General features: G+C 43.7%; 2 protein-coding genes across 7 annotated transcripts in view; both read right to left on the bottom strand.

Moving 5' to 3' along the window:
* Positions 1 to 27,511, bottom strand: part of LOC143776626 (protocadherin gamma-B1-like) — a 472,349-nt gene that overhangs the window by 308,677 nt on the left and 136,161 nt on the right. The window lies entirely within an intron of this gene.
* LOC143773471 (protocadherin gamma-B1-like) lies at positions 232 to 26,817 on the bottom strand. The gene is made up of 5 exons (XM_077260913.1): positions 26,500 to 26,817; positions 26,287 to 26,395; positions 25,300 to 25,866; positions 1,428 to 3,982; positions 232 to 243 (listed from the first exon to the last, which is right to left on the bottom strand). Exons 1-5 carry the CDS (start codon positions 26,815 to 26,817, stop codon positions 232 to 234), a joined length of 3,561 nt encoding a protein of 1,186 aa, XP_077117028.1.

Raw genomic sequence — 27,511 nt, 5'->3', positions numbered from 1 at the left:
AATGTAAAAAGTTATTGAGATATGAACACTTTTGTTTACAGCTCCCTGTTTTAGAGACCGACCACTGCTGTTAGACAGCAGAATATGCCTAGGGCTTGCAAACTTTTTTCTATTGAGCTCGTAAGCGCTGTTTTTAAGGTGGCCAGAACCACTGGAGAGCGGTGTTACCTCCAAACTATGGCCAGCTGCAGCACCGTGGTTGTAAGCTAAAAAGCAGCAGTGGTCATTCTCCTAGGCAAGGAGCTGTAAACAAAACAAAATAAAAATGCTTATATTTCAAGAATGCATACTTTAAAAAGTAGTAAATTGCAAAACTGCTTGTTTTTACAAGTGCTCTTTGCCATTGCTAGTGTTGAGCATTCCGATACTGCAAATATCGGGTATTGGCCAATATTCGCTATATCGGAATTCTGATACAGAGTTCCGATATTTTTGTGATATCGGAAATCGGAATCGGAAGTTCCTATAAGTTCCCAGGCGTGTGCGGTGCGTATGGTTCCCAGGGTCTGGAGGAGAGGAGACTCTCCTTCAGGCCCTGGGATCCATATTCATGTAAGAATTAAAGAATAAAAATAAAAAATATGGATATACTCACCCCTCCGACGAACCCTGGACCTCAGCGGTGCAACCGGCAGCCTCCATTCCTAAGAATGCAGTGAGTGTAGGACCTGCGATGACGTCGCAGCTTGTGATTGGTCGCGTGACTGCTCATGTGACCGTGACGTCATCAAAGGTCCTTCACTCTCTGCATTCTTAGGAATGGAGGCAGACGCTTGCAGCTGTGAGGTCCAGGGCTCGTCCGAGGGTGAGTATATCCATATTTTTTATTTTTATTCTTTATTTTTTACATGAATATGGATCCCAGGGCCTGAAGGAGAGTTTCCTCTCCTTCAGACCCTGGGAACCATCCAGGATCACTTCCGATATTTGTGTCCCATTGACCTGTATTGGTATCGGGTATCGGTATCGGCGATATCCGTTATTTTTTGGATATCGGCCGATACAATCCGATACCGATACTTTCAAATGTCAGAAGGTATCGCTCAACACTAGCCATTTCCCATTTATGAATCTGAGATTCACCTTTTAATAGAGCCTGTGTATAGGTAAAACAAGCAATAAAAAAAAAACAATTCAAAGAAAACGTATTGCTTTTTTGTTTTAATTTGCATGGTTTTGGAGTTTTATTCATATAGTACAGAAGAAAATATTGAATTCTTGTTTTCCTCACTTTATGCCATACTTATTAGATAGATCCCAACTATGGGATCAGTTGCTATCTCCAGATTTTGGTTCCAATATTCACATCCTACTTGCTGGGGCAGTCACCATATTCAGGAGGAAAGCAAGGCAAGAGCAATGCATGTGCAATACTTTAATCTTTAACTTCTATAGGCATTACAGTAAATTTGATCAGTGAATCTCACCTGCAGAGCATCTGAGGTCGGTAAAGCTTCTTTAACACTTTGATTTCCAAGTCCAGGACCATCAGCATCAATGAGATTATCCACAGGAACATCTTGATTTGGTGCCATATAAGTAAAGTCACTTTCACTGGCATCAAAGCCCACACAGACATTGTAGGAGTAAGGATATGGTAATGTTCCAGTCTCATACTGAGAAAGGATTCTGGGATCAACTGAAGGATATAAATTGGAGCTGAGGTTACTGAACATTGGGACGGGTTCTGATTTTTTGCATTTTGAGATAATGACCAACATCACAGTGATAATAAACAGCAGTGAAATTAATCCAAGGAAGATGATTAAGTAAAACTGCAAATTAGATTGTGGATTTTCTTCAATGTCTTGTTCATTGAACTTGGGACCCATCTGTTGGAAGTTGTTTGCAATAACGAGGTTTAGGGTAACTGTAGATGATAGGGAGGGGTCTCCATTGTCCTTCACCATCACCACGATCTTATGATTCAATACATCCTTCTCTAGAAAGATACGGGAGGTTCTTATTTCTCCAGTATGCTGAGTGATGGCAAAATAAGAAGGTTCTGACAACTGTAGAAAATGGTAAGAGAGCCAAGAATTGTGTCCAGAGTCCAGATCTATGGCCACCACCTTAGTTATCAAGGACCCCTGCTCAGAATCAAAAGGGACCATTTCATATGCAGTCACACCTCCGCTGTCTGCTGATGGGTATAATATCTTTGGTGCATTATCGTTCTGATCCACGATACGGATAAGCAATGTTGTGTTGCTGCTCAGAGGTGGAGATCCATTGTCTCTAGCATTTATTTGTATGTGAAACTCTTTTTGTTGTTCATAATCAAATGATCTCTGGGCATAGAGGACCCCGGTCTCAATATTGATGGAAAGGTAGGAGGTTGCTGTGAGTTCTTCTGTGTTAGCATTAGAGATAGAATAAAATATTTTTGCGTTGTCTCCAGTGTCAGAATCTGAGGCTTGTATACTGTATATGGAAGACCCTGGTAAATTGTTCTCCAGCACATATGCATCATAATTACTTCTTATAAACATTGGAGGGTTGTCATTAACATCTGATATCTCCAGAGTGATGGTTCTTCTGCTGGAAAGTGCAGGAGATCCTCTGTCGGTGGCTAAAATAGTAATGTTATAACTAGAAACCTTCTCTCTGTCCATAGAACTTGTGGTAACAATTCTGTAATAATTGTCAGAAGATAACACTAAATTAAATGGCATTTCTTCCAAAAGTTTACAGTCCACTTCTCCATTCTGTCCTGAGTCTTTATCATGAACTTCAATCAGAGCGATCATTGTACCCACAGCCGAATCCTCAGGAATTGGAGAAGACAGTGATGTGAGGGACGTCTCAGGAGCGTTGTCATTCTCGTCTACAACTTCTATCAAGACTTTACAATGAGAAACAAATTCGCCTCCATCTTTTGCTTGTACAGAGAGCTCAAAATTCTTTGTTATTTCAAAATCTAATTTATCATTTACTTTAATTTCTCCGGTCACAGGGTGGACACTGAATATTCCTGTATGATGGACTTTTTCTGATGTTTTACTAAAGGAATATGTGATCTGTCCATTGGCCCCTTCATCCTTGTCTGTGGCATTCACTGTGATTATTGTGGTATTTATTGGGGTATTCTCATTTACACTGACTTTATATACTGACTGGGTGAATATTGGGAAATTATCATTAGCGTCAGTAACAATGACCCTTATTAAGGCAGTTCCTGATCTCACAGGTTTGCCTCCATCCACAGCAGTTAGTATGAGCTCATGAAGACTCTGTGTCTCCCTATCTAATGGCTTCTCTAGAACAAGCTCCAGAAATGTACTGCCATCTGGATTTCTGTCTTCACTCAGTGTAAAATACTGATTATCACTGAGCTTATATGTCTGCACAGAGTTAGAGCCAATATCTGGATCTTCTGCCGTCTGTAAAGCAAATCTGGTCCCTGCTGTGGTTAATTCTATTGTTTTTAGATTGATTACATCTGAGAAAAATGCTGGAGAATTATCATTTATATCCTGAATTTCTATTTTTACCTTTTCAATACTAAAAGGATTTTCAACCACAGCATCAAAGGTTATTGAACATATTGCTTCTCTGCCACACAATGTCTCTCTGTCTATCCGGTCTTTAACATACAGATTTCCATTATGCAGACTGACATAGACATATTTCTCTGCTGATCTGGATACAATCCTCAATTTTCTAGATGAGAGCTGCTTAATATCTAATCCAAGGTCATCTGCAATATTTGCTATAGCAGAGTCTTTCCTCATCTCTTCTACAATTGAATAGTGAATCTGACCAGAGATTGAATGACACAGCCAGGAAAATAAGACAATAAATGTTACTTGCCATTTGGTTCTTGTGGAAATATATTCAGTTGATTTCATTGTTGCTCGTGAATTTTTCAGATTTTGATGGTTAGAAACAGTCCTGCGAAATGTTAAAATCCTAATATAATCCAGTCCTCTGTATTTGCTGTAGAGAGAATCTAAACATGTCTGTGCTTCTTCTTGCAGATCTGCAGTGTGTGAATGCTGAAAACATCAGAGGATTTCCAGTCCTCATTTCTTTTATTTTTTGGTTAAACAGCGGCGCTTTGAGGAGAAAGTGAGGAACTGCAGCTCTGGATATTGTTATTCACTTTTAACGTTATGGATTTTAAGTATTTAATTTATACATGATTAAATTATGCTATATATTTTAATAAACAAGAATAAAATTACAAGAAAAAGTTTTATGTATTTATAAAAGTTTTCTTTATTCTATACCTATAGTATTGTATAGTTCATTTAATATAATTTAACTGATATTTGAAAACAAAAACTTTTATCAATGTATAATTTGAAAAATGAATATTTCTTTACCAGCATTTTTCAGGATACTAAGTATACTTGGAAATTAATTTTATTTAATATAATAACTTCAATTTTATTTTATCAGTCACTAATGACATAAGGCGAATGCAAAAGACGTACGGGGAATTGTTTTAAAGCCTAAATCAGTTTGGCATAAAGCTAATACTTGCATTGAAAAAAATTAAAGATGAATTTCAAAATAACATCTTTTTTTGTAAGAAATATTTTATGCTTTTGAGTTTAATTTAGTTTCGCAGTTACACCTGCCTTTAGGTTAAAGTGAATATATGATGTAACTATTGTTTATTAAGAAACATTTAAAACCACAACTTAAATGAAATAATCATGCAACAATTTATAAAAGGTGAAATTATAATTTTAAGTAATGTTTTATGAATTACAGTTCTGTGCTTTTTAAGTATAGTTATAATAATTGTGTTAGGGGTCGAGTTCCCGCCTTTGCACAGGGGGAATCTCGGTCCATCTCCGCTGCAGTCTCCCATTCTTCTCCTGCTGCAGTGGAGCCTGCTCAGTGGAGGCGTCGATCCCAGCATCTCGCTCAGTCTGACTCTGTACAAAGGGTCACTGCTGCTTTTCCAGCTTCTGCCATTGAAGCCAGTGCTGGGCAGCGGCGAGCAGACGCTTCTGGGACTAAGTCCTGCTTTTCTCATTCTGAGCATGCCCAGAGTAAGATCTCTCAGTGGAGATCGAGGGTCACATGTTCAGATACTGCAGCTAAATCCATTGGTCCTCCAGGAAGGTCCTGAAGGTGCTCAGGCTCTGTAGCAGCCTCTAATTGGTCCTTCTAGGAAGGTCCTGTACTTGCTGCAGCTATTTAAGGCTCTCATGACCGCACGGCCATGCGCTAGTATTGAATCACAAAGATGGCGATACTTAGCACTTCTGCACATGCGCCGATGTCTGCTATTGGCCTGCAGTCCAGCATAGTGATGTGACGTACCGGACCTGCGCACTAGACATATGAGAACACCAATGTTCAAGATGTTGCCCTCCATTACTAACAGGCTCCTCTGGCGGTATGCACAATGTAATTTGGAAGTATAAGCACATAAGGGGCACAATTATGCACATATGCACTTTAGAAGTTATACTGTAACACATGCATGTGATTAATTACAAATGGCTATAATTAAGGATTGTTGATTCGTAAGCCCTATATATATGCACCTAAATGTTGTATCCATTGCTTGAGAAAGGCTCATTCAGAGCCGAAATGTCGCACAGACATGTGGGTCTGATTAAAATCCTGCACATTTATTACGAAAATATGGAGTGCTGCCTTCTTTTTTGAATTCTATAGTATTGAATCAGTTATGTGCATGCGCCAGTTTGGTCACATTTATGTGTGTTCAGGGACTCAGCTGAAATAAGCCCCTAGAATGTCGGCACCTCCGGCGAGATGATTGTGTGCGTGGATTTAGGGACCCAGCTGAAATAAGCCCCTAGAATACTGGCTCCTCCGGTGAGGAGATTGTATGTTTGTGTTGCCACACACTGCCATCAGCTCGGCAGTTGCTGGATACTCCTGTGAAGTCAACAGGGTTCCGCGTTTCTTAGTTGCCAAAGTCTCAGCTGCTGACTCGGGGCGTCCTCAGGCGTGGGCTCAAAAGCCACCGAGGGTCAGAGTGAGACCTGGCACAGCGTCTCTGTGAGGTAACAGAGTTCGCTTCTACCGCCATAAAGGGCCGCCATTTGCCAGCAGCAAGTCCTCTCCTGCACGGTGGACCCCGGGTTGTGAATGCACCAAATAACATCTCTCAATTTACATGGTGCGTTCCGCCAGCCCTAACAAATTGCATCCTAATTTAGTCTTTATTAAAAATCTATTATATACATTTTATAATCAACTTCATTAAGGTCAATATTTTTATACTCCAATCTGAGAAGTACTTTAGAGCTCTAGAAGATGCAAAATAATGTTGTAGGGTTCTTACATATACTATATTTTACTAGTACAAGGTCACAAGGTAAATGACACAATACAGACCTCTAAGCACACCACAGAGAGTATCATGCACTGTCCATCAGAACCTATGGTCGGTAGGTATCATAAAGGGTATTAGGTTTGCTTAAAGTATTGATTGGCCAGTGAAAAGTAATGTATTCATTGCAATACTGGCCAAAATGTACAAGTGGAAATAACAACTGATCCTGAGTTGCTTTGACTACAGAAATGTCCACCCTTAGATACTTTTGAATTTAGGCAAAGACTCAAGTTAATCAGCAAACAATTAAATGTAATTGCCATATTGTAGCAAAATGTTCACATTCAAATCCCAACCACTTCATGACCACATACAGACCCAAATACCATAGACATCTTGTGACTAGTGTTGAGAGATACCGTCCGATACTTGAAAGTATCGGTATCGGAAAGTATCGGCCGATACCGGCAAAGTATCGGATCTAATCCGATACCGATACCCGATACCAATACAAGTCAATGGGACTCAAGTATCGGAAGGTATCCCTGATGGTTCCCAGGGTCTGAAGGAGAGGAAACTCTCCTTCAGGCCCTGGGAACCATATTAATGTGTAAAATAAAGAATTAAAATAAAAAATATTGATATACTCACCTCTCCGACGCAGCCTGGACATCACAGCTGGTAACCGGCAGCCTTTTTTTTGTTTAAAATGAGCGCGTTCAGTACCTTCCATGACGTCACGGCTTCTGATTGGTCGCGTGCTGCTCATGTGACCGCCTGTTGTGAATTCTGCTTTTGGGCTCCCTCCGGTGGTTGTAGGTGGTAATGCAGTTGTCCCTGAGTTGCAGTCCTGGTCAGGTGTATCTGCTCATTGCAGTTCTGACTGGGGTATTTAGGCGTGCAGGATTCATTAGTCCTTGCCAGTTGTCCATGGTTGTTGGGAGGTTTTGGTCCTGGTTTGGTTCCTTCTGCCTTCTGCCAAATCAGCAAAGATAAGTGTCTGGTTTTGTTCCTGTGGCACACATGCTGTGTGCTTAATAATTCTGTGCAATTCAGTGTTTTTTTGTCCAGCTTATATTGTGTCAGTATTTTCTCAGTCTTGTTGGATTCTCTGGAGTGGCAGATATACATTCCATGTCTTTAGTTAGATTGTGGAACTTTTTGTATTATCTGCTGTGGATATTTTTGGAAGGGTTTTAATACTGACCGCTTAGTATTCTGTCCTATCTTTCCCTATTTAGCTAGTGTGGCCTCTTTTGCTGAATCCTGTTTTCTGCCTGCGTGTGTCTTTCCTCTCCTACTCACAGTCAATATTCGTGGGGGGCTGCCTATCCTTTGGGGTTCTGCTCTGAGGCAAGGTAGTATTCCTATTTCCATCTGTAGGGGTATTTAGTCCTCCGGCTGTGTCGAGGTGTCTAGGGTTTGTTAGGCACACCCCACGGCTACTTCTAGTTGCGTAAAGGGGCGTAGGGCCGGTCTTTAAATAACCAGTGGTCTGGTAAAAAACCAGAGCACTGGTGGGGTAATCAACCTAAATAAGTGGCAACCGTGGATACGTAACAATGAGCCAATAAGTTGTGGGTCAGCAAAAATGAAACACCCACTGGCGGTTATCAGAATACTAAATAGTTAATAATATCAGACGCATGCTGTATTGTGTATGCGCTGTAATAACGATAACAAATGAAGACTCACTGTTATGTTGACGTCACACGCCGAAAAACCATGCTCGTGTGCCGGTGAAAGACACGCTTCCGTCATGCGCATTGTGAACCGGAAGTGGCCGCTGCTAGGTAACGCTAAACTAACCGCCGATCGAAATAAAAGATACCGGTGGATTGGCGTTCATTAATAGAAGATAGCCGGCAAGGTACAAACTGTCTGTATACGAACCTCGCACTAGCGCCAGTATTATAAATAATAATCAAACAACCTGTACGCTGGCCGGAAGAGGCTGTCACTACATAGTTATTGAGGTTGAAGGAAGACTTTAAGTCCATCTAGTTCAACCCATAGCCTAACCTAACATGCCCTAACATGTTGATCCAGAGGAAGGCAAAAAAACCCCATGTGGCAAAGAGTAACTCCACCATGGGGAAAAAAATTCCTTCCCGACTCCACATACGGCAATCAGACTAGTTCCCTGGATCAACGCCTTATCAAGGAATCTAGTGTATATACCCTGTAATATTATACTTTTCCAGAAAGGTATCCAGTCCCCTCTTAAATTTAATTAATGAATCACTCATTACAACATCATACGGCAGAGAGTTCCATAGTCTCACTGCTCTTACAGTAAAGAATCCGCGTCTGTTATTATGCTTAAACCTTCTTTCCTCCAGACGTAGAGGATGCCCCCTTGTCCCTGTCTCAGGTCTATGATCAAAAAGATCATCAGAAAGGTCTTTGTACTGTCCCCTCATATATTTATACATTAAAATAAGATCACCCCTTAGTCTTCGTTTTTCCAAACTAAATAGCCCCAAGTGTAATAATCTATCTTGGTATTGCAGACCCCCCAGTCCTCTAATAACCTTGGTCGCTCTTCTCTGCACCCGCTCTAGTTCAGCTATGTCTTTCTTATACACCGGAGACCAGAACTGTGCACAGTATTCTAAGTGTGGTCGAACTAGTGACTTGTATAGAGGTAAAATTATGTTCTCCTCATGAGCATCTATGCCTCTTTTAATACATCCCATTATTTTATTTGCCTTTGTAGCAGCTGCCTGACACTGGCCACTGAATATGAGTCTGTCATCCACCCATACACCCAGGTCTTTTTCATTGATGGTTTTGCCCAGAGTTTTAGAATTAAGCACATAGTTATACATCTTATTACTTCTACCCAAGTGCATGACCTTACATTTATCCCCATTAAAGCTCATTTGCCATTTATCAGCCCAAGCTTCTAGTTTACATAAATCATCCTGTAATATAAAATTGTCCTCCCCTGTATTGATTACCCTACAGAGTTTAGTGTCATCTGCAAATATTGAAATTCTACTCTGAATGCCCCCTACAAGGTCATTAATAAATATGTTAAAAAGAAGAGGGCCCAATACTGACCCCTGTGGTACCCCACTGCTAACCGCGACCCAGTCCGAGTGTGCTCCATTAATAACCACCCTTTGTTTCCTATCCCTGAGCCAGCTCTCAACCCACTTACACATATTTTCCCCTATCCCCATTACTCTCATTTTATGTATCAACCTTTTGTGTGGCACCGTATCAAAAGCTTTGGAAAAGTCCATATACACTACGTCCACTGGGTTCCCTTGGTCCAGTCCGGAACTTACCTCTTCATAGAAGCTGATCAAATTAGTCTGACATGAGCGGTCCCTAGTAAACCCGTGCTGATACTGGGTCATGAGGTTATTCCTCTTCAGATACTCCAGTATAGCATCCCTTAGAATGCCCTCCAGGATTTTACCCACAGTAGAGGTTAAACTTACTGGCCTATAATTACCGAGTTCAGTTTTTGCCCCTTTTTTGAATATTGGCACCACATTTGCTATACCCCAGTCCTGTGGTACAGACCCTGTTATTATGGACTCTTTAAAGATTAAAAATAATGGTCTATCAATGACTGTACTTAGTTCCTGCAGTACTCGGGGGTGTATCCCATCCGGGCCCGGAGATTTGTCAATTTTAGTGATTTTTAGACGCCGCTGTACTTCCTGCTGGGTTAAGCAGGTGACATTTAATTGGGAATTTTTATCACTAGTCATATTGGCTGCCATGGGATTTTCTTTTGTAAATACTGATGAAAAAAAGTCATTTAGCAGATTGGCTTTTTCCTCATCCTCATCCACCATTTCACCCAGACTATTTTTAAGGGGGCCAACACTATCATTTTTTAGTTTCTTACTATTTATATAGTTAAAGAATATTTTGGGATTATTTTTACTCTCTCTGGCAATGAGTCTCTCTGTCTCAATCTTTGCTGCCTTGATTTGCTTTTTACAGAATTTATTTAATTTTCTGTATTTATTTAATGCCTCATCACTACCTACTTCCTTTAATTCTCTAAATGCTTTCTTTTTGTTCCTTATTGCGCCCCTAACAGCTCTATTTAGCCATATTGGTTTCCTCCTATTTCTAGTATGTTTATTCCCATACGGTATATACTGTGCACAGGTCCTATCCAGGATGCTAATGAACGTCTCCCATTTTCTTTGTGTATTTTTGTGTCTCAGGATATCGTCCCAGTTAATTGCACCAAGATCCTCTCTCATCCGTTGGAAATTTGCCCTCCTGAAGTTTAGTGTCCTTGTCACCCCCCTACTACCCATCTTATTAAAGGTTACATGAAAACTTATTATTTTATGATCACTATTCCCCAAGTGACCCCCAACCCTTATATTTGATATGCGGTCTGGCCTGTTGGTTAATATTAGGTCTAGCAGTGCCCCCCTCCTTGTTGGGTCCTGAACCAGCTGTGAAAGGTAATTGTCTCTCATAGTTGTCAAAAACCGATTACCTTTGCTGGAACTGCAGGTTTCTGTTCCCCAATCTATTTCAGGGTAGTTGAAGTCCCCCATAATAATGACTTCTCCTTGAGTCGCAGCTTCATCTATTTGCTTTACGAGGATATTCTCCATTGCTTCCATTATTTTTGGAGATTTATAACAAACCCCTATCAGTAATTTATTATTTTTTCCCCCTCCCCTTATCTCCACCCACAGGGACTCCACATTTTCATTAAATTCACCTATATTATCACGCAGGATGGGTTTTAAGGAAGATTTTACATATAGACACACCCCTCCCCCTCGCTTATCTGTACGGTCATTTCTGAACAGGCTATAGCCCTGCAAGTTAACAGCCCAGTCATGGCTCTCATCCAGCCACGTCTCAGATATCCCCACCATGTCATAATTATGCTCCAACAACATTAGTTCTAATTCGTCCATTTTGTTGGCGAGGCTTCTGGCATTAGTATACATGCACTTGATGTTCCTCTCTGTACCTCTATTCTTTCTTAAATTATTAACTGTTCTAACCCCACCCCCCATGCCACCGCCACCCCCAACTTCCTTATTTGTGCCCAGCTCTCTATCTGCACTATCTTCCCCTCCTATAAAATGAATACCCTCCCCCCCAATCCCTAGTTTAAACACTCCTCCAACCTTCTAACCATTTTCTCCCCCAGCACAGCTGCCCCTTCCCCATTGAGGTGCAGCCCGTCCCTAGCGTAGAGCCTGTAACCCACTGAGAAGTCGGCCCAGTTCTGCAGGAACCCAAACCCCTCCTTCCTACACCAATTCTTGAGCCACTTATTAACCTCCCTAATCTCCCGTTGCCTCTCTGGCGTGGCACGTGGTACAGGCAGTATTTCGGAAAATACCACGTTGGAGGTCCTTGCTTTCAGCTTGCAGCCTAATTCCCTGAAATCATCTTTAAGGACCTTCCACCTACCTCTAACTTTGTCATTTGTGTCAATGTGCACCATGACTGCTGGGTCCTCACCAGCCCCTCCCAGTAATCTGTCCACCCGATCAGCGATGTGTCGGACTCGAGCGCCAGGTAGGCAGCACACCGTCCGACGATCCCTGTCTTTGTGACAGATTGCCCTATCTGTTCCCCTAATAATTGAGTCCCCCACTACCAGCACCTGTCTGGCCTGCCCTGCTCTCCTATTTCCCTCCTTACTGGAGCAGTCACTCCTCCGGCTTTCAGAGGACATGCCTGGCTGCAGCAGTGCTACCCCTGTACTGGCACCCCCCTCATCTGCCAACTTAGCAAACTTATTGGGGTGTGCCAGATCAGGACTAGCCTCCCTGGCACTCTTCCCTCTACCCCGCCTTCTATCTGTCACCCAGCTAACTGCCACACTGTCCTGCAGCTCCATCCTACCATCCCCCTCCTCATCTATCCCATTGAGCGTCTGCTCTGTGAGCAGAAGACTCCTCTCCATATTGTCTATGGATCTCAGTGTTGCCAGCTGCACATTTAGATCCAAAATCTGGGCTTCCAAATGCACAATGTGCTCACATCTCGCACAGCAGTATGCACCCTCGACCAGCTGGTCAAGGACTGCATACATGTGGCAAGATGTGCACTGGATGGCATTAACAATTGTGGAGCACATTTCCTAATGGGGATTGCACCACACAGAAACTTTAATTGAAAATAAATACAAAGTATTAATTTAAAAAAAAAAAAAAAAAAAAACAGAAGCAATTCCTCCCTTGGAAACTCCCTGATTCCAAAGTCACTGAATCACAAGTCACACACTTACCGCCGTTCACACTTACGCTCAGGTCACACTCAGCTCGCTCACACTCGCTGTGCTGAAGATTTATAGATTTTTTTTTTCTCTCTATCTCCCCTCAACAGCAATCCACCTTGCTGTTCAGATGCACTTCCAAAAAGGCAACTAGGCAACGTATTACCAAACAATAAGCCTACGGTGGAGTAAAAACTGGGCGCATGCGCAGGACTCATAGAGAGCCGTGTTGTGAATTTGGTTTTTGGGCTCCCCCGGTGGTCACTGGTGGTACTGGACTTGTGTGCTTCACTTTCTCTGTTCACCTGTTTCCATCAGGATATGGGAGTATCCTATTTAGCCTTGCTGCTCAGTTATTCTAGTGCCAGCCATCAATGTAACCAGAGCCTTTCTGTTGCATGTTCCTGCTTCTAGACTACTATCAGCTAAGTTGGACTCTTAGTCCTAAGTTTGTTTGCATTTTTGTTCCAGTTCACAGTTATGTTATGTTTCTGTAGCTGGAAGCTCTTGTGGGCCGAAATTACCACTCCGGTGTCATGAGTTGACACATGAGTCTTAAAGTAATTTCTGGATGGTATTTTAATAGGGTTTTCAGCTGACCGTGAAGTTCCCTATTGTATCTTCTTGCTATCTAGTAAGCGGACCTCGCTTTGCTGAACCTACCTTCATACTGCGTATGTCTTTTCCTCTGAACTCACCGTCAATATATGTGGGGGGCTTCTGTCTCCTTTTTGGGGGAATTTCCCTAGAGGTAAGCCAGGTCTGTTTTTTCCTCTGTTAGGGGTAGTTAGTTCTCCGGCTGGCGCTGGGCGTCTAGGGATAAAACGTAGGTACGTCACCCGGCCACTATTAGTTGTGTGGTAGGTTTAGCTCACGGTCAGCTCGAGATTCCATCACCCAAGAGCTAGTCTGTTATTTAAGTTCTATGACGTTTCCTTGCCATTGGGAACCATGACAGTATAGCCGGCCAAGGGTTAAAACCGTTGGCAGAAGAAAGGAGAGAAAAAGAAGTCTGCAGATTTTTTTTTTCCCTCTGAGCTTGCTCTATAGTTGACTTAGTTGCATTTCTGCTCTTATTGCAGCCTTTGTCTCTCTCTCTCCTTCTAATCCTTGAATGGCTCTGATCTCACCTGATTAAAATGGATCCTCAGAGTTTGGCTACAGGTTTGAATAATCTTGCTACGAAGGTTCAAAGTTTACAGGATTTTGTTATTCATGCTCCTATGTCTGAACCTAGAATTCCTATACCAGAATTTTTCTCCGGGGATAGATCTCGTTTCCTGAATTTCAAAAATAATTGTAAATTATTTCTTTCCCTGAGATCTCGCTCTGTTGGAGATCCCGCACAGCAGGTTAGGATAGTAATTTCCTTGCTGCGGGGTGACCCTCAAGACTGGGCATTTGCATTGGCACCCGGGGATCCTGCGTTGCTCAATGTGGATGCGTTTTTTCTGGCTTTGGGGTTGCTTTATGAGGAACCTAACTTAGAGATTCAGGCTGAAAAAGCCTTGATGGCCCTATCTCAAGGGCAAGATGAAGCTGAAATATACTGCCAAAAATTTCGTAAATGGTCTGTGCTTACTCAGTGGAATGAGTGCGCCCTGGCGGCGAATTTCAGAGAGGGTCTCTCTGATGCCATTAAAGATGTTATGGTGGGGTTCCCTGCACCTACAGGTCTGAATGAGTCCATGACAATGGCTATTCAGATTGATCGGCGTTTGCGGGAGCGCAAACCTGTGCACCATTTGGCCGTGTCTTCTGAGAAGGCTCCAGAAAATATGCAATGTGATAGAATTCTGTCCAGAAGCGAACGGCAGAATTTTAGGCGAAAAAATGGGTTGTGCTTCTATTGTGGTGATTCAACTCATGTTATATCAGCATGCTCTAAAAGTACAAAAAAGGTTGATAAGTCTATTTCAATTGACACTTTACAGTCTAAGTTTATTCTGTCTGTGACCTTGATTTGTTCATTATCGTCAATTACCGCGGATGCCTATGTCGACTCTGGCGCCGCTTTGAGTCTTATGGATTGGTCCTTTGCCAGGCGCTGTGGGTTTGATCTAGAGCCTCTGGAAGTTCCTATACCTCTGAAGGGTATTGACTCTACACCATTGGCTAGTAATAAACCACAATACTGGACACAAGTGACTATGCGTATGAATCCAGACCATCAGGAGACGATTCGCTTCCTTGTGTTGTACAATCTACATGATGTTTTGGTGCTCGGATTGCCATGGTTACAATCTCATAACCCAGTTCTTGACTGGAAAGCAATGTCTGTGTTAAGCTGGGGATGTCAGGGGGCTCATGGGGACGTACCTTTGGTTTCCATTTCGTCATCTATTCCCTCTGAGATTCCGGAATTTTTATCTGATTATCGTGATGTTTTTGAGGAGCCTAAGCTTGGTTCACTACCTCCTCACAGAGATTGCGATTGTACCATAGATCTGATTCCGGGCAGTAAATTTCCAAAGGGTCATTTATTTAATCTATCTGTACCTGAACATGCTGCTATGCGAGAATATATTAAGGAGTCCCTGGAAAAGGGACATATTCGTCCTTCGTCATCTCCCTTAGGAGCCGGTTTTTTCTTTGTATCCAAAAAAGATGGCTCTTTGAGGCCGTGTATTGATTATCGACTCTTGAATAAAATTACAGTCAGATATCAGTATCCTCTGCCACTGCTGACTGATTTGTTTGCTCGAATAAAAGGGGCTAAGTGGTTCTCTAAGATTGATCTCCGTGGGGCGTATAATTTGGTGCGAATTAAGCAGGGGGATGAGTGGAAAACCGCATTTAATACGCCCGAGGGCCATTTTGAGTATTTAGTAATGCCTTTTGGTCTTTCAAATGCCCCTTCAGTCTTTCAGTCCTTTATGCATGACATTTTCCGGGAATATTTGGATAAATTCATGATCGTGTATCTGGATGATGTTTTGATTTTTTCGGATGACTGGGATTCTCATGTCCAACAGGTCAGGAGGGTTTTTCAGGTTTTGCGGGCTAATTCCTTGTGTGTGAAGGGTTCTAAGTGTATTTTTGGGGTTCAAAAGATTTCTTTTTTGGGGTACATTTTTTCCCCCTCTTCCATTGAGATGGATCCTGTCAAGGTTCGGGCTATTTGTGATTGGACGCAACCTTCTTCGCTTAAGAGCCTTCAGAAATTTTTGGGCTTTGCTAATTTTTATCGTCGATTTATAACTGGTTTTTCTGATGTTGCTAAACCTTTGACTGATTTGACCAAAAAGGGTGCTGATGTTGCTGATTGGTCCCCTGCTGCTGTGGAGGCCTTTCGGGAGCTTAAGTGCCGCTTTTCTTCCGCCCCTGTGTTGCGTCAGCCTGATGTTACCCTTCCTTTTCAGGTTGAGGTCGATGCTTCCGAGATCGGAGCTGGGGCGGTCTTGTCGCAGAAAAGTTCCGATTGCTCCGTGATAAGACCTTGTGCGTTCTATTCTCGAAAATTTTCGCCCGCCGAGCGAAATTATGATATTGGTAATCGGGAGCTTTTGGCTATGAAGTGGGCTTTTGAGGAGTGGCGTCATTGGCTTGAGGGGGCTAGACATCAGGTGGTGGTATTGACCGATCACAAGAATTTGATTTATCTTGAGTCTGCCAGGCGCCTGAATCCTAGACAGGCGCGCTGGTCGTTGTTTTTCTCTCGGTTTAATTTTGTGGTCTCATACTTACCAGGTTCTAAAAATGTGAAGGCAGATGCCCTTTCTAGGAGTTTTGAGCCTGATTTCCCTGGTGATTCTGAACCTACAGGTATCCTTAAGGATGGGGTGATATTATCTGCTGTTTCCCCAGATCTGCGACGGGCTTTGCAGGAGTTTCAGGCGGATAGACCTGATCGTTGCCCGCCTGGTAGACTGTTTGTTCCTGATGATTGGACCAGTAGAGTCATCTCGGAGGTTCATTCTTCTGCATTGGCAGGCCATCCCGGGATCTTTGGTACCAGGGATTTGGTGGCTAGGTCCTTCTGGTGGCCTTCTCTGTCTCGAGATGTATGAGTTTTTGTGCAGTCTTGTGATGTTTGTGCTCGGGCCAAACCTTGTTGTTCTCGGGCTAGCGGATTGTTGTTATCTTTGCCCATTCCAAAGAGGCCTTGGACTCACATCTCTATGGATTTTATTTCTGATCTCCCTGTTTCTCAGAAAATGTCTGTCATCTGGGTGGTGTGTGACCGTTTTTCAAAGATGGTTCATTTGGTGCCCTTGCCTAAGTTGCTGTCCTCTTCCGAGTTGGTTCCTCTGTTTTTTCAAAATGTGGTTCGCTTGCATGGTATTCCGGAGAATATCGTTTCTGACAGGGGGACCCAGTTCGTGTCTAGATTTTGGCGGGCGTTCTGTGCTAGGATGGGCATTGATTTGTCTTTTTCGTCTGCGTTCCATCCTCAGACTAATGGCCAGACTGAGCGAACTAATCAGACCTTGGAGACTTATTTGAGGTGTTTTGTGTCTGCGGATCAGGATGACTGGGTTGCCTTTTTGCCGTTGGCGGAGTTTGCCCTCAATAATCGGGCTAGTTCTGCCACTTTGGTTTCTCCTTTCTTTTGCAATTCGGGGTTTCATCCTCGCTTTTCTTCTGGTCAGGTGGAGTCTTCGGATTGTCCTGGAGTGGATACTGTGGTGGATAGGTTGCATCGGATTTGGGGACAGGTGGTGGACAATTTGGAGTTGTCCCAGGAGAAGACTCGGCATTTTGCTAACCGCCGTCGTCGTGTTGGTCCTCGTCTTCGTGTTGGGGACTTGGTGTGGTTGTCTTCTCATTTTGTCCCTATGAGGGTTTCTTCTCCTAAGTTTAAGCCTCGGTTCATCGGCCCGTATAAGATTTTGGAGATTCTTAACCCTGTGTCCTTTCGATTGGACCTCCCGGCATCTTTTTCTATCCATAATGTCTTCCATCGGTCATTATTGCGCAGGTATGAGGTACCGGTTGTGCCTTCCGTTGAGCCTCCCGCTCCGGTGTTGGTTGAGGGTGAATTGGAGTACGTTGTGGAGAAGATCTTGGACTCCCGTGTTTCCAGACGGAAACTTCAGTATCTGGTCAAGTGGAAGGGCTACGGTCAGGAGGATAATTCTTGGGTGACAGCCTCAGATGTTCATGCCTCTGATTTGGTCCGTGCCTTTCATAGGGCTCATCCTGATCGCCCTGGTGGCTCTTGTGAGGGTTCGGTGCCCCCTCCTTGAGGGGGGGGTACTGTTGTGAATTTGGTTTTTGGGCTCCCCCGGTGGTCACTGGTGGTACTGGACTTGTGTGCTTCACTTTCTCTGTTCACCTGTTTCCATCAGGATATGGGAGTATCCTATTTAGCCTTGCTGCTCAGTTATTCTAGTGCCGGCCATCAATGTAACCAGAGCCTTTCTGTTGCATGTTCCTGCTTCTAGACTACTATCAGCTAAGTTGGACTCTTAGTCCTAAGTTTGTTTGCATTTTTGTTCCAGTTCACAGTTATGTTATGTTTCTGTAGCTGGAAGCTCTTGTGGGCCGAAATTACCACTCCGGTGTCATGAGTTGACACATGAGTCTTAAAGTAATTTCTGGATGGTATTTTAATAGAGTTTTCAGCTGACCGTGAAGTTCCCTATTGTATCTTCTTGCTATCTAGTAAGCGGACCTCGCTTTGCTGAACCTACCTTCATACTGCGTATGTCTTTTCCTCTGAACTCACCGTCAATATATGTGGGGGGCTTCTGTCTCCTTTTTGGGGGAATTTCCCTAGAGGTAAGCCAGGTCTGTTTTTTCCTCTGTTAGGGGTAGTTAGTTCTCCGGCTGGCGCTGGGCGTCTAGGGATAAAACGTAGGTACGTCACCCGGCCACTGTTAGTTGTGTGGTAGGTTTAGCTCACGGTCAGCTCGAGATTCCATCACCCAAGAGCTAGTCTGTTATTTAAGTTCTATGACGTTTCCTTGCCATTGGGAACCATGACAGAGCCGATAAACAATTGCAACATGCACAATATATACAGGAAGTTACCGCTGCTAGGTTACAAAGACCTGCACACTGACCGCTGGAAATGCTTTAACCCCTTCATGACCCAGCCTATTTTGGCCTTAATGACCTTGCCATTTTTTGCAATTCTGACCAGTGTCCCTTTATGAGGTAATAACTCAGGAACGCTTCAACGGATCCTTGCGGTTCTGAGATTGTTTTTTCGTGACATATTGGGCTTCATGTTAGTGGTAAATTTAGGTCGATAATTTCTGAGTTTATTTGTGAAAAAAACGGAAATTTGGCAAAAATTTTGAAAATTTCGCAATTTTCACATTTTGAATTTTTATTCTGTTAAACCAGAGAGTTATGTGACACAAAATAGTTAATAAATAACATTTCCCACATGTCTACTTTACATCAGCACAATTTTGGAAAGAAATTTTTTTTTTGCTAGGAAGTTATAAGGGTTAAAATTTGACCAGTGATTTCTCATTTTTACAACAAAATTTACAAAACCATTTTTTTTAGGGACCACCTCACATTTGAAGTCAGTTTGAGGGTTCTATATGGCTGAAAATACCCAAAAGTGACACCATTCTAAAAACTGCACCCCTCAAGGTGCTCAAAACCACATTCAAGAAGTTTATTAACCCTTCAGGTGTTTCACAACAGCAGAAGCAACATGGAAGGCAAAAGTGAACATTTAACTTTTTAGTCACAAAAATGATCTTTTAGCAACAATTTTTTTATTTTCTTAAGGGTAAAAGGAGAAACTGGACCACAAAATTTGTTGTCCAATTTGTCCTGAGTACGTTGATACCTCATATGTGGGGGTAAACCACTGTTTGTGGGCACGGCAGGGCTCGGAAGCGAAGGAGCGCCATTTGACTTTTTCAATGAAAAATTGGCTCCAATCTTTAGCGGACACCATGTCGCGTTTGGAGAGCCCCCGTGTGCCTAAACATTGGAGCTCCCCCACAAGTGACCCCATTTTGGAAACTAGACGCCCCAAGGAACTTATCTAGATGCATAGTGAGCACTTTAATCCCCCAGGTGCTTCACAAATTGATCCGTAAAAATGAAAAAGTACTTTTTTTTCACAAAAAATTTTTTTAGCCTCAATTTTTTCATTTTCACATGGGCAACAGGATAAAATGGATCCTAAAATTTGTTGGGCAATTTCTCCTGAGTACGCTGATACCTCATATGTGGGGGTAAACCACTGTTTGGGTGCACGGCAAGGCTCGGAAGGGAAGGCGCGCCATTTGACTTTTTGAATGAAAAATTATCTCCATCGTTACCGGACACCATGTCGCGTTTGGAGAGACCCTGTGTGCCTAAACATTGAAGCTCCCCCACATGTGACCCCATTTTGGAAACTAGACCCCCCAAGGAACTTATCTAGATGCATAGTGAGCACTTTAAGCTCTCAGGTGCTTCACAAATTGATCCGTAAAAAATGAAAAAGTACTTTTTTTTCACAAAAAAATTTTTTTAGCCTCAATTTTTTCATTTTCACATGGGCAACAGGATAAAATGGATCCTAAAATTTGTTGGGCAATTTCTCTTGAGTACGCCGATACCTCATATGTGGGGGTAAACCACTGTTTGGGTGCACGGCAAGGCTTGGAAGGGAAGGCGCGCCATTTGACTTTTTCAATGGAAAATTAGCTCCAATCGTTAGTGGACACCATGTTGCGTTCGGAGAGCCCCTGTGTGCCTAAACATTAGAGCTCCCCTACAAGTGACCCCATTTTGGAAACTAGACCCCCCAAGGAACTAATCTAGATGTATAGTGAGCACTTAAAACCCCCAGGTGCTTCACAGAAGTTTATAACGCAGAGCCATGAAAATAAAAAAAATATTTTTCTTTCCTCAAAAATGATTTTTATCCCGGAGTTTTTTATTTTCCCAAGGATAATAGGAGAAATTGGACCCCAAATGTTGTTGTCCAGTTTGTCTTGAGTACGATGATACCCCATATGTGGGGGTAAACCACTGTTTGGGCGCACGGCAGGGCTCGGAAGGGAAGGCACGCCATTTGGCTTTTTGAATGGAAAATTAGCTCCAATCATTAGCGGACACCATGTCGCGTTTGGAGAGCCCCTGTGTGCCTAAACATTGGAGCTCCCACACAAGTGACCCTATTTTGGAAACTAGACCTCCCAAGGAACTAATCTAGATGTGTGGTGAGCACTTTGAACCCTCAAGTGCTTCACAGAAGTTTATAACGCAGAGCCATGAAAATATAAAATTATTTTTCTTTCCTCAAAAATGATTTTTTAACCCACAATTTTTTATTTTCCCAAGGGTAACAGGAGAAATTGGACCCCAAAAGTTGTTGTGCAGTTTCTCCTGAGTACGCTGATACCCCATATGTGGGGGTAAACCACTGTTTTGGCACACGTCGGGGAGCGGAAGGGAAGTAGTGACGTTTTGAAATGCAGACTTTAATGGAATGCTCTGTGGGCATCACGTTGCGTTTGCAGAGCCCCTGATGTGCCTAAAGAGTAGGAACTCCCCACAATTGACCCCACTTTGGAAACTAGACCCCCAAGGGAACTTATCTAGATGTGTGGTGAGCACTTTGAACCCCCAAGTGCTTCACAGAAGTTTATAACGCAGAGACGTGAAAATAAAAAATGTGTTTTCTTTCCTCAAAAATATTTTTTTAGCCCAGAATTTTTTAATTTTCCCAAGGGTAACAGGAAAGATTTGACCCCAAAAGTTGTTGTCCAGTTTCTCCTGAGTACGTTGATACCCCATATGTGGGGGTAAACCACTGTTTGGGCACATGGCGGGGCTCGGAAGGGAAGTAGTGACGATTTGGAATGCAGACTTTGATGGAATGGTCTGCGGGAATCATGTTATGTTTGCAGAGCCCATGATGTGCCTAAACAGTAGAAACCCCCCACAAGTGACCCCATTTTGAAAACTAGACCCCCCAAGGAACTTATCTAGATGTGTGGTGAGCACGTTCAACCCCCAAGTGCTTCACAGAAGTTTACAACGCAGAGCCGTGAAAATAAAAAATCATTTTTCTTTCCTCAAAAAAGATGTTTTAGCAAGCAATTGTTTATTTTCACAAGGGTAACAGGAGAAATTGGACCCCAATATTTGTTGCCCAGTTTGTTGTGAGTACGCTGGTACCCCATATGTGGGGGTAAACCACTGTTTGGGCGCACGTCAGGGCTCGGAAGGGAAGTAGTGACATTTGAAATGCAGACTTTAATGGAATGGTCTGCGGGCGTCACGTTGCATTTGCAGAGCCCCTGATGTGCCTAAATAGTAGAAACCCCCCCAAGTGACCCCATTTTGGAAACTAGACCCCAAAAGGATCTTATCTGGATGTGTGGTGAGCACTTTCAACCCCCAAGTGTTTAACATAAGTTTATAACGTAGAGCCGTGAAAATAAAAAATAATTGTTCTTTCCTCAAAATTATGTTTTAGCAAGTATTTTTTTATTTTTGCAAGGGTAACAGGAGAAATTGGACCCCAATAGTTGTTGCCCAGTTTGTCCTGAGTACGCTGGTATCCCATATGTGGGGGTAAACCACTGTTTGGGCGCACGTCGGGGCTTGGAAGGGAGGGCGCACCATTTGACTTTTTGAACGCAAGACTGGCTGGAATCATTGGTGGCGCCATGTTGCGTTTGGAGACCCCTGATGTGCCTAAACAGTGGAAACCCCTCAATTCTAACTTCAACACTAACCCCAACACACCCCTAACCCTAATCCCAACTGTAGCCATAACCCTAATCACAACCCTAACCCCAACACACCCCTAACCACAACCCTAACCCCAATACACCCGTAACCCTAAATCCAACCCTAATCCTAACCCTAATCCCAACCCTACCCACAACTGTAACCCCAACACAACCCTAACCCTATCCTTAACCCTAACCACAAGCCTAATCTTAACCCTATTTCCAACCCTAGCCCTAATTCCAACCCTAAGGGTACCGTCTCACATAACGATTTACCAACGATCACGACCAGCGATACGACCTGGCCGTGATCGTTGGAAAGTCATTGTGTGGTCGCTGGGGAGCTGTCACACAGACCGCTCTCCAGCGACCAACGATGCCAAGGTCCCGGGTAACCAGGGCAAACATCGGGTTACTAAGCGCAGGGCCGCGCTTAGTAACCCGATGTTTACCGTGGTTACCGGCGTAAAAGTAAAAAAAAACGTACATACTCACATTTTGGTGTCCTTCAGGTCCCTTGCCGTCTGCTTCCCGCTCTGACTGAGTGCCGCCGTACAGTGAGAGCAGAGCGCAGCGGTGACGTCACTGCTGCGCTGTGCTCTCACTTTCCGGCCGGCAGACAGTCAGAGCGGGAAGCAGACGGCAAGGGATCTGAAGGACACCGAAATGTGAGTATGTACGTTTTTTTTGTTTTTTTTTACTTTTACGCTGGTAACCACGGTAAACATCGAGTTACTAAGTGCGGCCCTGCGCTTAGTAACCCGATGTTTACCCTGGTTACAAGTGAACGCATCGCTGGATAGCTGTCACACACAACGATCCAGCGATGACAGCGGGAGATCCAGCGACGAAAGAAAGTTCCAAACGATCTGCTACGACGTACGATTCTCAGCAGGGTCCCTGATCGCTGCTGCGTGTCAGACACAGCGATATCGTATGGATATCCCTGGAACGTCACAGATCGTACCGTCGTAGCGATCAAAGTGCCACTGTGAGACGGTACCCTAACTCTAATTCCAACCCTAACCCTAAGGCTATGTGCCCACTTTGCGGATTCGTGTGAGATTTTTCCGCACCATTTTTGAAAAATCCGCAGGTAAAAGGCACTGCGTTTTACCTACGGATTTACAGCGGATTTCCAGTGTTTTTTTGTGCGGATTTCACCTGCGGATTCCTATTGAGGAACAGGTGTAAAACGCTGCGGAATCCGCACAAAATTGACATGCTGCGGAAAATACACAGCGTTTCCGCACGGTATTTTCCGCACCATGGGCACAGCAGATTTGGTTTTCCATAGGTGTACATGGTACTGTAAACCTGATGGAAAACAGCTACGAATTCGCAGCGGCCAATCCGCTGCGGATCCGCGGCCAATCCGCTGCGGATCCGCGGCCGATCCGCTGCGGATCCGCGGCCGATCCGCTGCGGATTCGCAGCCAAATCCGCACTGTGTGCACATGCCCTAACCCTACCCCTAACCCTAACCCTACCCCTAATTCTAACCCTAATTCTAACCCTAGTTCTAACCCTAACCCTAGCAGAAAAAAAAATATATTTTATTTATTTTTATTATTGTCCCTATGGGGGTGATAAAGGGGGGTCATTTACTTTTTTTTTCATTTTGATCACTGCGATAGGCTATATCGCAGTGATCAAAATACTTCTGAAATGAATCTGCCAGCCGGCAGACTCTGCGGGCGCAGTGCGCATGTGCCCGCCATATTGGAAGATGGCGGCGCCCATGGAGAAGCCGGAAGGACATCGGGAGGCCCGGTAAGTATGAAGGGGGGGTGATCGGATCACGGGGGGGGGACCGGAGCACAGGGGGGGGGGACCGGAGCACAGGGAGGGGGCACCGGAGCACGGGGGGAGCGGACAGGAGGACGGAGGAGCGGACAGAACGAATTAGGGGGGCGGACCGCGCACCGGAGCACTGGGGGGGCGATCGGTGGGGTGGGGTGGGGGCAGATTAGGTTTTCCAGCCATGGCCGATGATATTGCAGCATCGGCCATGGCTGGATTGTAATATTTCACCATTTTTTTGGGTGAAATATTACAAATCGCTCTGATTGGCAGTTTCACTTTCAACAGCCAATCAGAGCGATCGTAGCCACGGAGGGGTGAAGCACCACTCCCCCTGTCTCTGCAGATCGGGTGAAATCGGAGTTAACCCCTTCACCCGATCTGCAGGGACGCGATCATTCTGTGACACAGCATATGCGTCACAGGTCGGGAAGGCACCGACTTTCATGACGCATACGCTGTGTCACAGGTCGGGAAGGGGTTAAAATAACGGCCCGTGGGCATAAAAAAGCCCATGATGGAAAAATATCCACATAAATACCATACAGATATGCCGGTGCAAAAGACATGTTATATGCCGGTCAGAATGGGCAGTTACTGGAAAACAATACACCAGAAAGTAAGCAAGCGGACAAATGGACAATAGGTGTGAGCATGGTCCCCACATATATATATACAGCAGAATCATATATACACACAAAATAACTATTATAGCCGCAGAAAATCTAAAAAACGGCATATAGCAATATCTAGATATTACTTCTGTAGAAAGTTACCACAAAAAGGATAAACCCCATACCACAGAACTGTGGAAGATAAAAAATGATAATTATTAATCATGCACATCCAATAAAGAATGTGGGTGACAATAATAAGGATTTAGGCATAATCGGATAATCGAATGACTATGTAATACCAAAAGGCAGCCAAAAAAAAGGGGAATGGGGAAAGGAGGAGGAAAACAGTTCAAATAAAACAGCTATAATTAATCTGATCGTTCAGCCCATGTGGACTAACGGTATTCAGATAGAAAATCCACTTAGCCTCTCGCTGTAGTAACAATTGATCCCAATCACCCCCTCGTATGGGTTTAGTCACCCTTTCAATTGCCATAAATTTGAGATGCCTGGGAGAGCCGTTGTGTGATTGGTTAACATGTCGGGAAACGGAGGTATCTCTACCATGTATTACATCCCCAACAAGTTCCCCAACTCTTTTTTTGAATTCTCTGATGGTTTTCCCAACATATTCAATTCCACAAGAACAAGAAACTTTATACACAACCCCTTTGGTACTACAATTAATAAATTGCTTGATGTTATAATTTCTGCCCGTAACATTACTCACAAAGTTATTACCTGTGTCAATGTACTGGCAGACCGTACAATGTCCACATTTGAAACAGCCCTTTGTGTCACTCCTTAGCCATGTCTCATTTACAGGGCTTGAAAAATGGCTATGAACTAATCTGTCATTAAGTGACCGCGACTTTTTGTAAGTAATTGCTGGGGTATGATCTAGGTAGTCTGAGATGTCCGAATCCATCTTTAATATGGACCAATGTTTTGCAACAATATCTCTCACGTGGTTTGCACCATTATCAAAAGTGGTAATAAACCGTACCACCTCATTGTTCTGTGTCCTTGCAGTGGGGTTCAACAACGAAGGTCTGTCCCTACTCCTCGCCTCATGATAGGCCCTTGAGAGGATTTTAGATGGATAACCCCTATCTCGAAAATTCCTCCTTAGTTCCTGAGCTTGAGACTCAAAGATGGCGTCATCTGAGCAATTCCTCCGAATTCTCAGGTACTGCCCCTTAGGAATACCTCTCTTGAGATGTTCCGGATGGTGACTAGTCCAATGTAGGAGGGCATTAGTAGCTGTTGGTTTTTTATAGTTTGAAGTAACTAAATCACCATTCGATCCTTTGGTAATTAGGATATCCAAAAAGGGCAATGCGGAAAATTCGATTACTGACGTGAAGAACAGGCCAATGTTGTTATGATTAAGCCTGTCCACAAAGCTTTCAAAATCACCTCTAGGGCCCGTCCAAATCAAAAAGATGTCATCTATGTACCGTGTCCAAATATCTGGGACACGGCACATAGAGACATCGGAGTCATCACTCCAGACCATCGTCTCCTCCCACCAGCCGAGGAAGATATTGGCGTAGGCCGGGGCACAGGGACTGCCCATGGCCGTCCCCCTCAGCTGGTGGTAGGTCCTACGATTAAAGGTAAACACATTATGTGTCAAACAAAACCGGAGCAGCTCAAGAACAAAATGATTGTGTTTCTCAAATTGTAAACCTCTCATTTGGAGAAAATATTTAACGGCCTCCAAACCCTTATCGTGAGGGATGGAGGAATAGAGCGCCTCCACATCGATACTTGCAAGATGTGCATCAGGATTGATAGTGAGGCCCTCCAAACGACGAAGGAGATCAGGGGTGTCCTTAACAAAGGATTGTAGGGCAGACACAAATGGTGACAACACTCGATCTAAGTAAATACCTGCGTTCTGACAAAGACTACCTACCCCAGACACAATGGGCCTACCCTTAGAGGGTTAAGGCCCTTGTGGATCTTGGGGAGGCAGTAGAAGGTTGCTGTTATAGGATGACGTGGAAGAATGAAATCAAACTCCGTCTTGTCTATAACCCCACTCTCCAAGCCCACCTGTAGAATCTGGGCGAGTTCCTCACGATACTCGTTATTTGGATTCCATGAGAGAACCTCATAAGATTCACCGTCAGAAAGGATAGATTCACAGATCTGCTGGTAATGGGCAATATCAAGGATGACAACATTGCCACCCTTGTCCGAGGGTTTAATTACAATAGTGTCATCACTCTCAAGGCGCTTCATTGCCTCCATGTACTATCTAGATAAGGTGGAAAAAATTCTTTCACCAGCAGGATTCTCGTACTTGCGCTGACCTTGATATTCCAGCTGATATGCTGGCTGATGTGAGATTGCTCCACAGTATTGGTGAGTCTAATCCCAATTTGCAGGGCATGGGCCCCTTTACGGAATTGAAGCTGAGGAGTCACAGAATGCCACCCCCCTCTGGTTATCTTTCAGCTATCGATGTCTTTTCTAATTTAGTTACGTCAGATCTAATTGGCCTCTCGCAATCCCATTTACGGTGTAGATTCAATTGCACTAAAAGAGAGATGGAGGCAATGAAGCGCCTCGAGAGTGATGACACTATTGTAATTAAACCCTCGGACAAGGGTGGCAATGTTGTCATCCTTGATATTGCCCATTACCAACAGATCTGTGAATCTATCCTTTCTGACGGTGAATCTTATGAGGTTCTGTCACGGAATCCAAATAACGAGTATCATGAGGAACTCGCCCAGATTCTACAGGTGGGCTTGGAGAGTGGGGTTATAGACAAGACGGAGTTTGATTTCATTCTTCCACGTCATCCTATAACAGCAACCTTCTACTGCCTCCCCAAGATCCACAAGGGCCTTAACCCTCTGAAGGGTAGGCCCATTGTGTCTGGGGTAGGTAGTCTTTGTCAGAACGCAGGTATTTACTTAGATCGAGTGTTGTCACCATT

The sequence above is a fragment of the Ranitomeya variabilis genome, chromosome 5 (assembly GCF_051348905.1).
Source record: "Ranitomeya variabilis isolate aRanVar5 chromosome 5, aRanVar5.hap1, whole genome shotgun sequence".
In the NCBI taxonomy this organism is placed as follows: domain Eukaryota; kingdom Metazoa; phylum Chordata; class Amphibia; order Anura; family Dendrobatidae; genus Ranitomeya; species Ranitomeya variabilis.
Note: the sequence above shows the minus strand (reverse complement) of the source record. Positions and strands in the feature narration are given on the sequence as shown.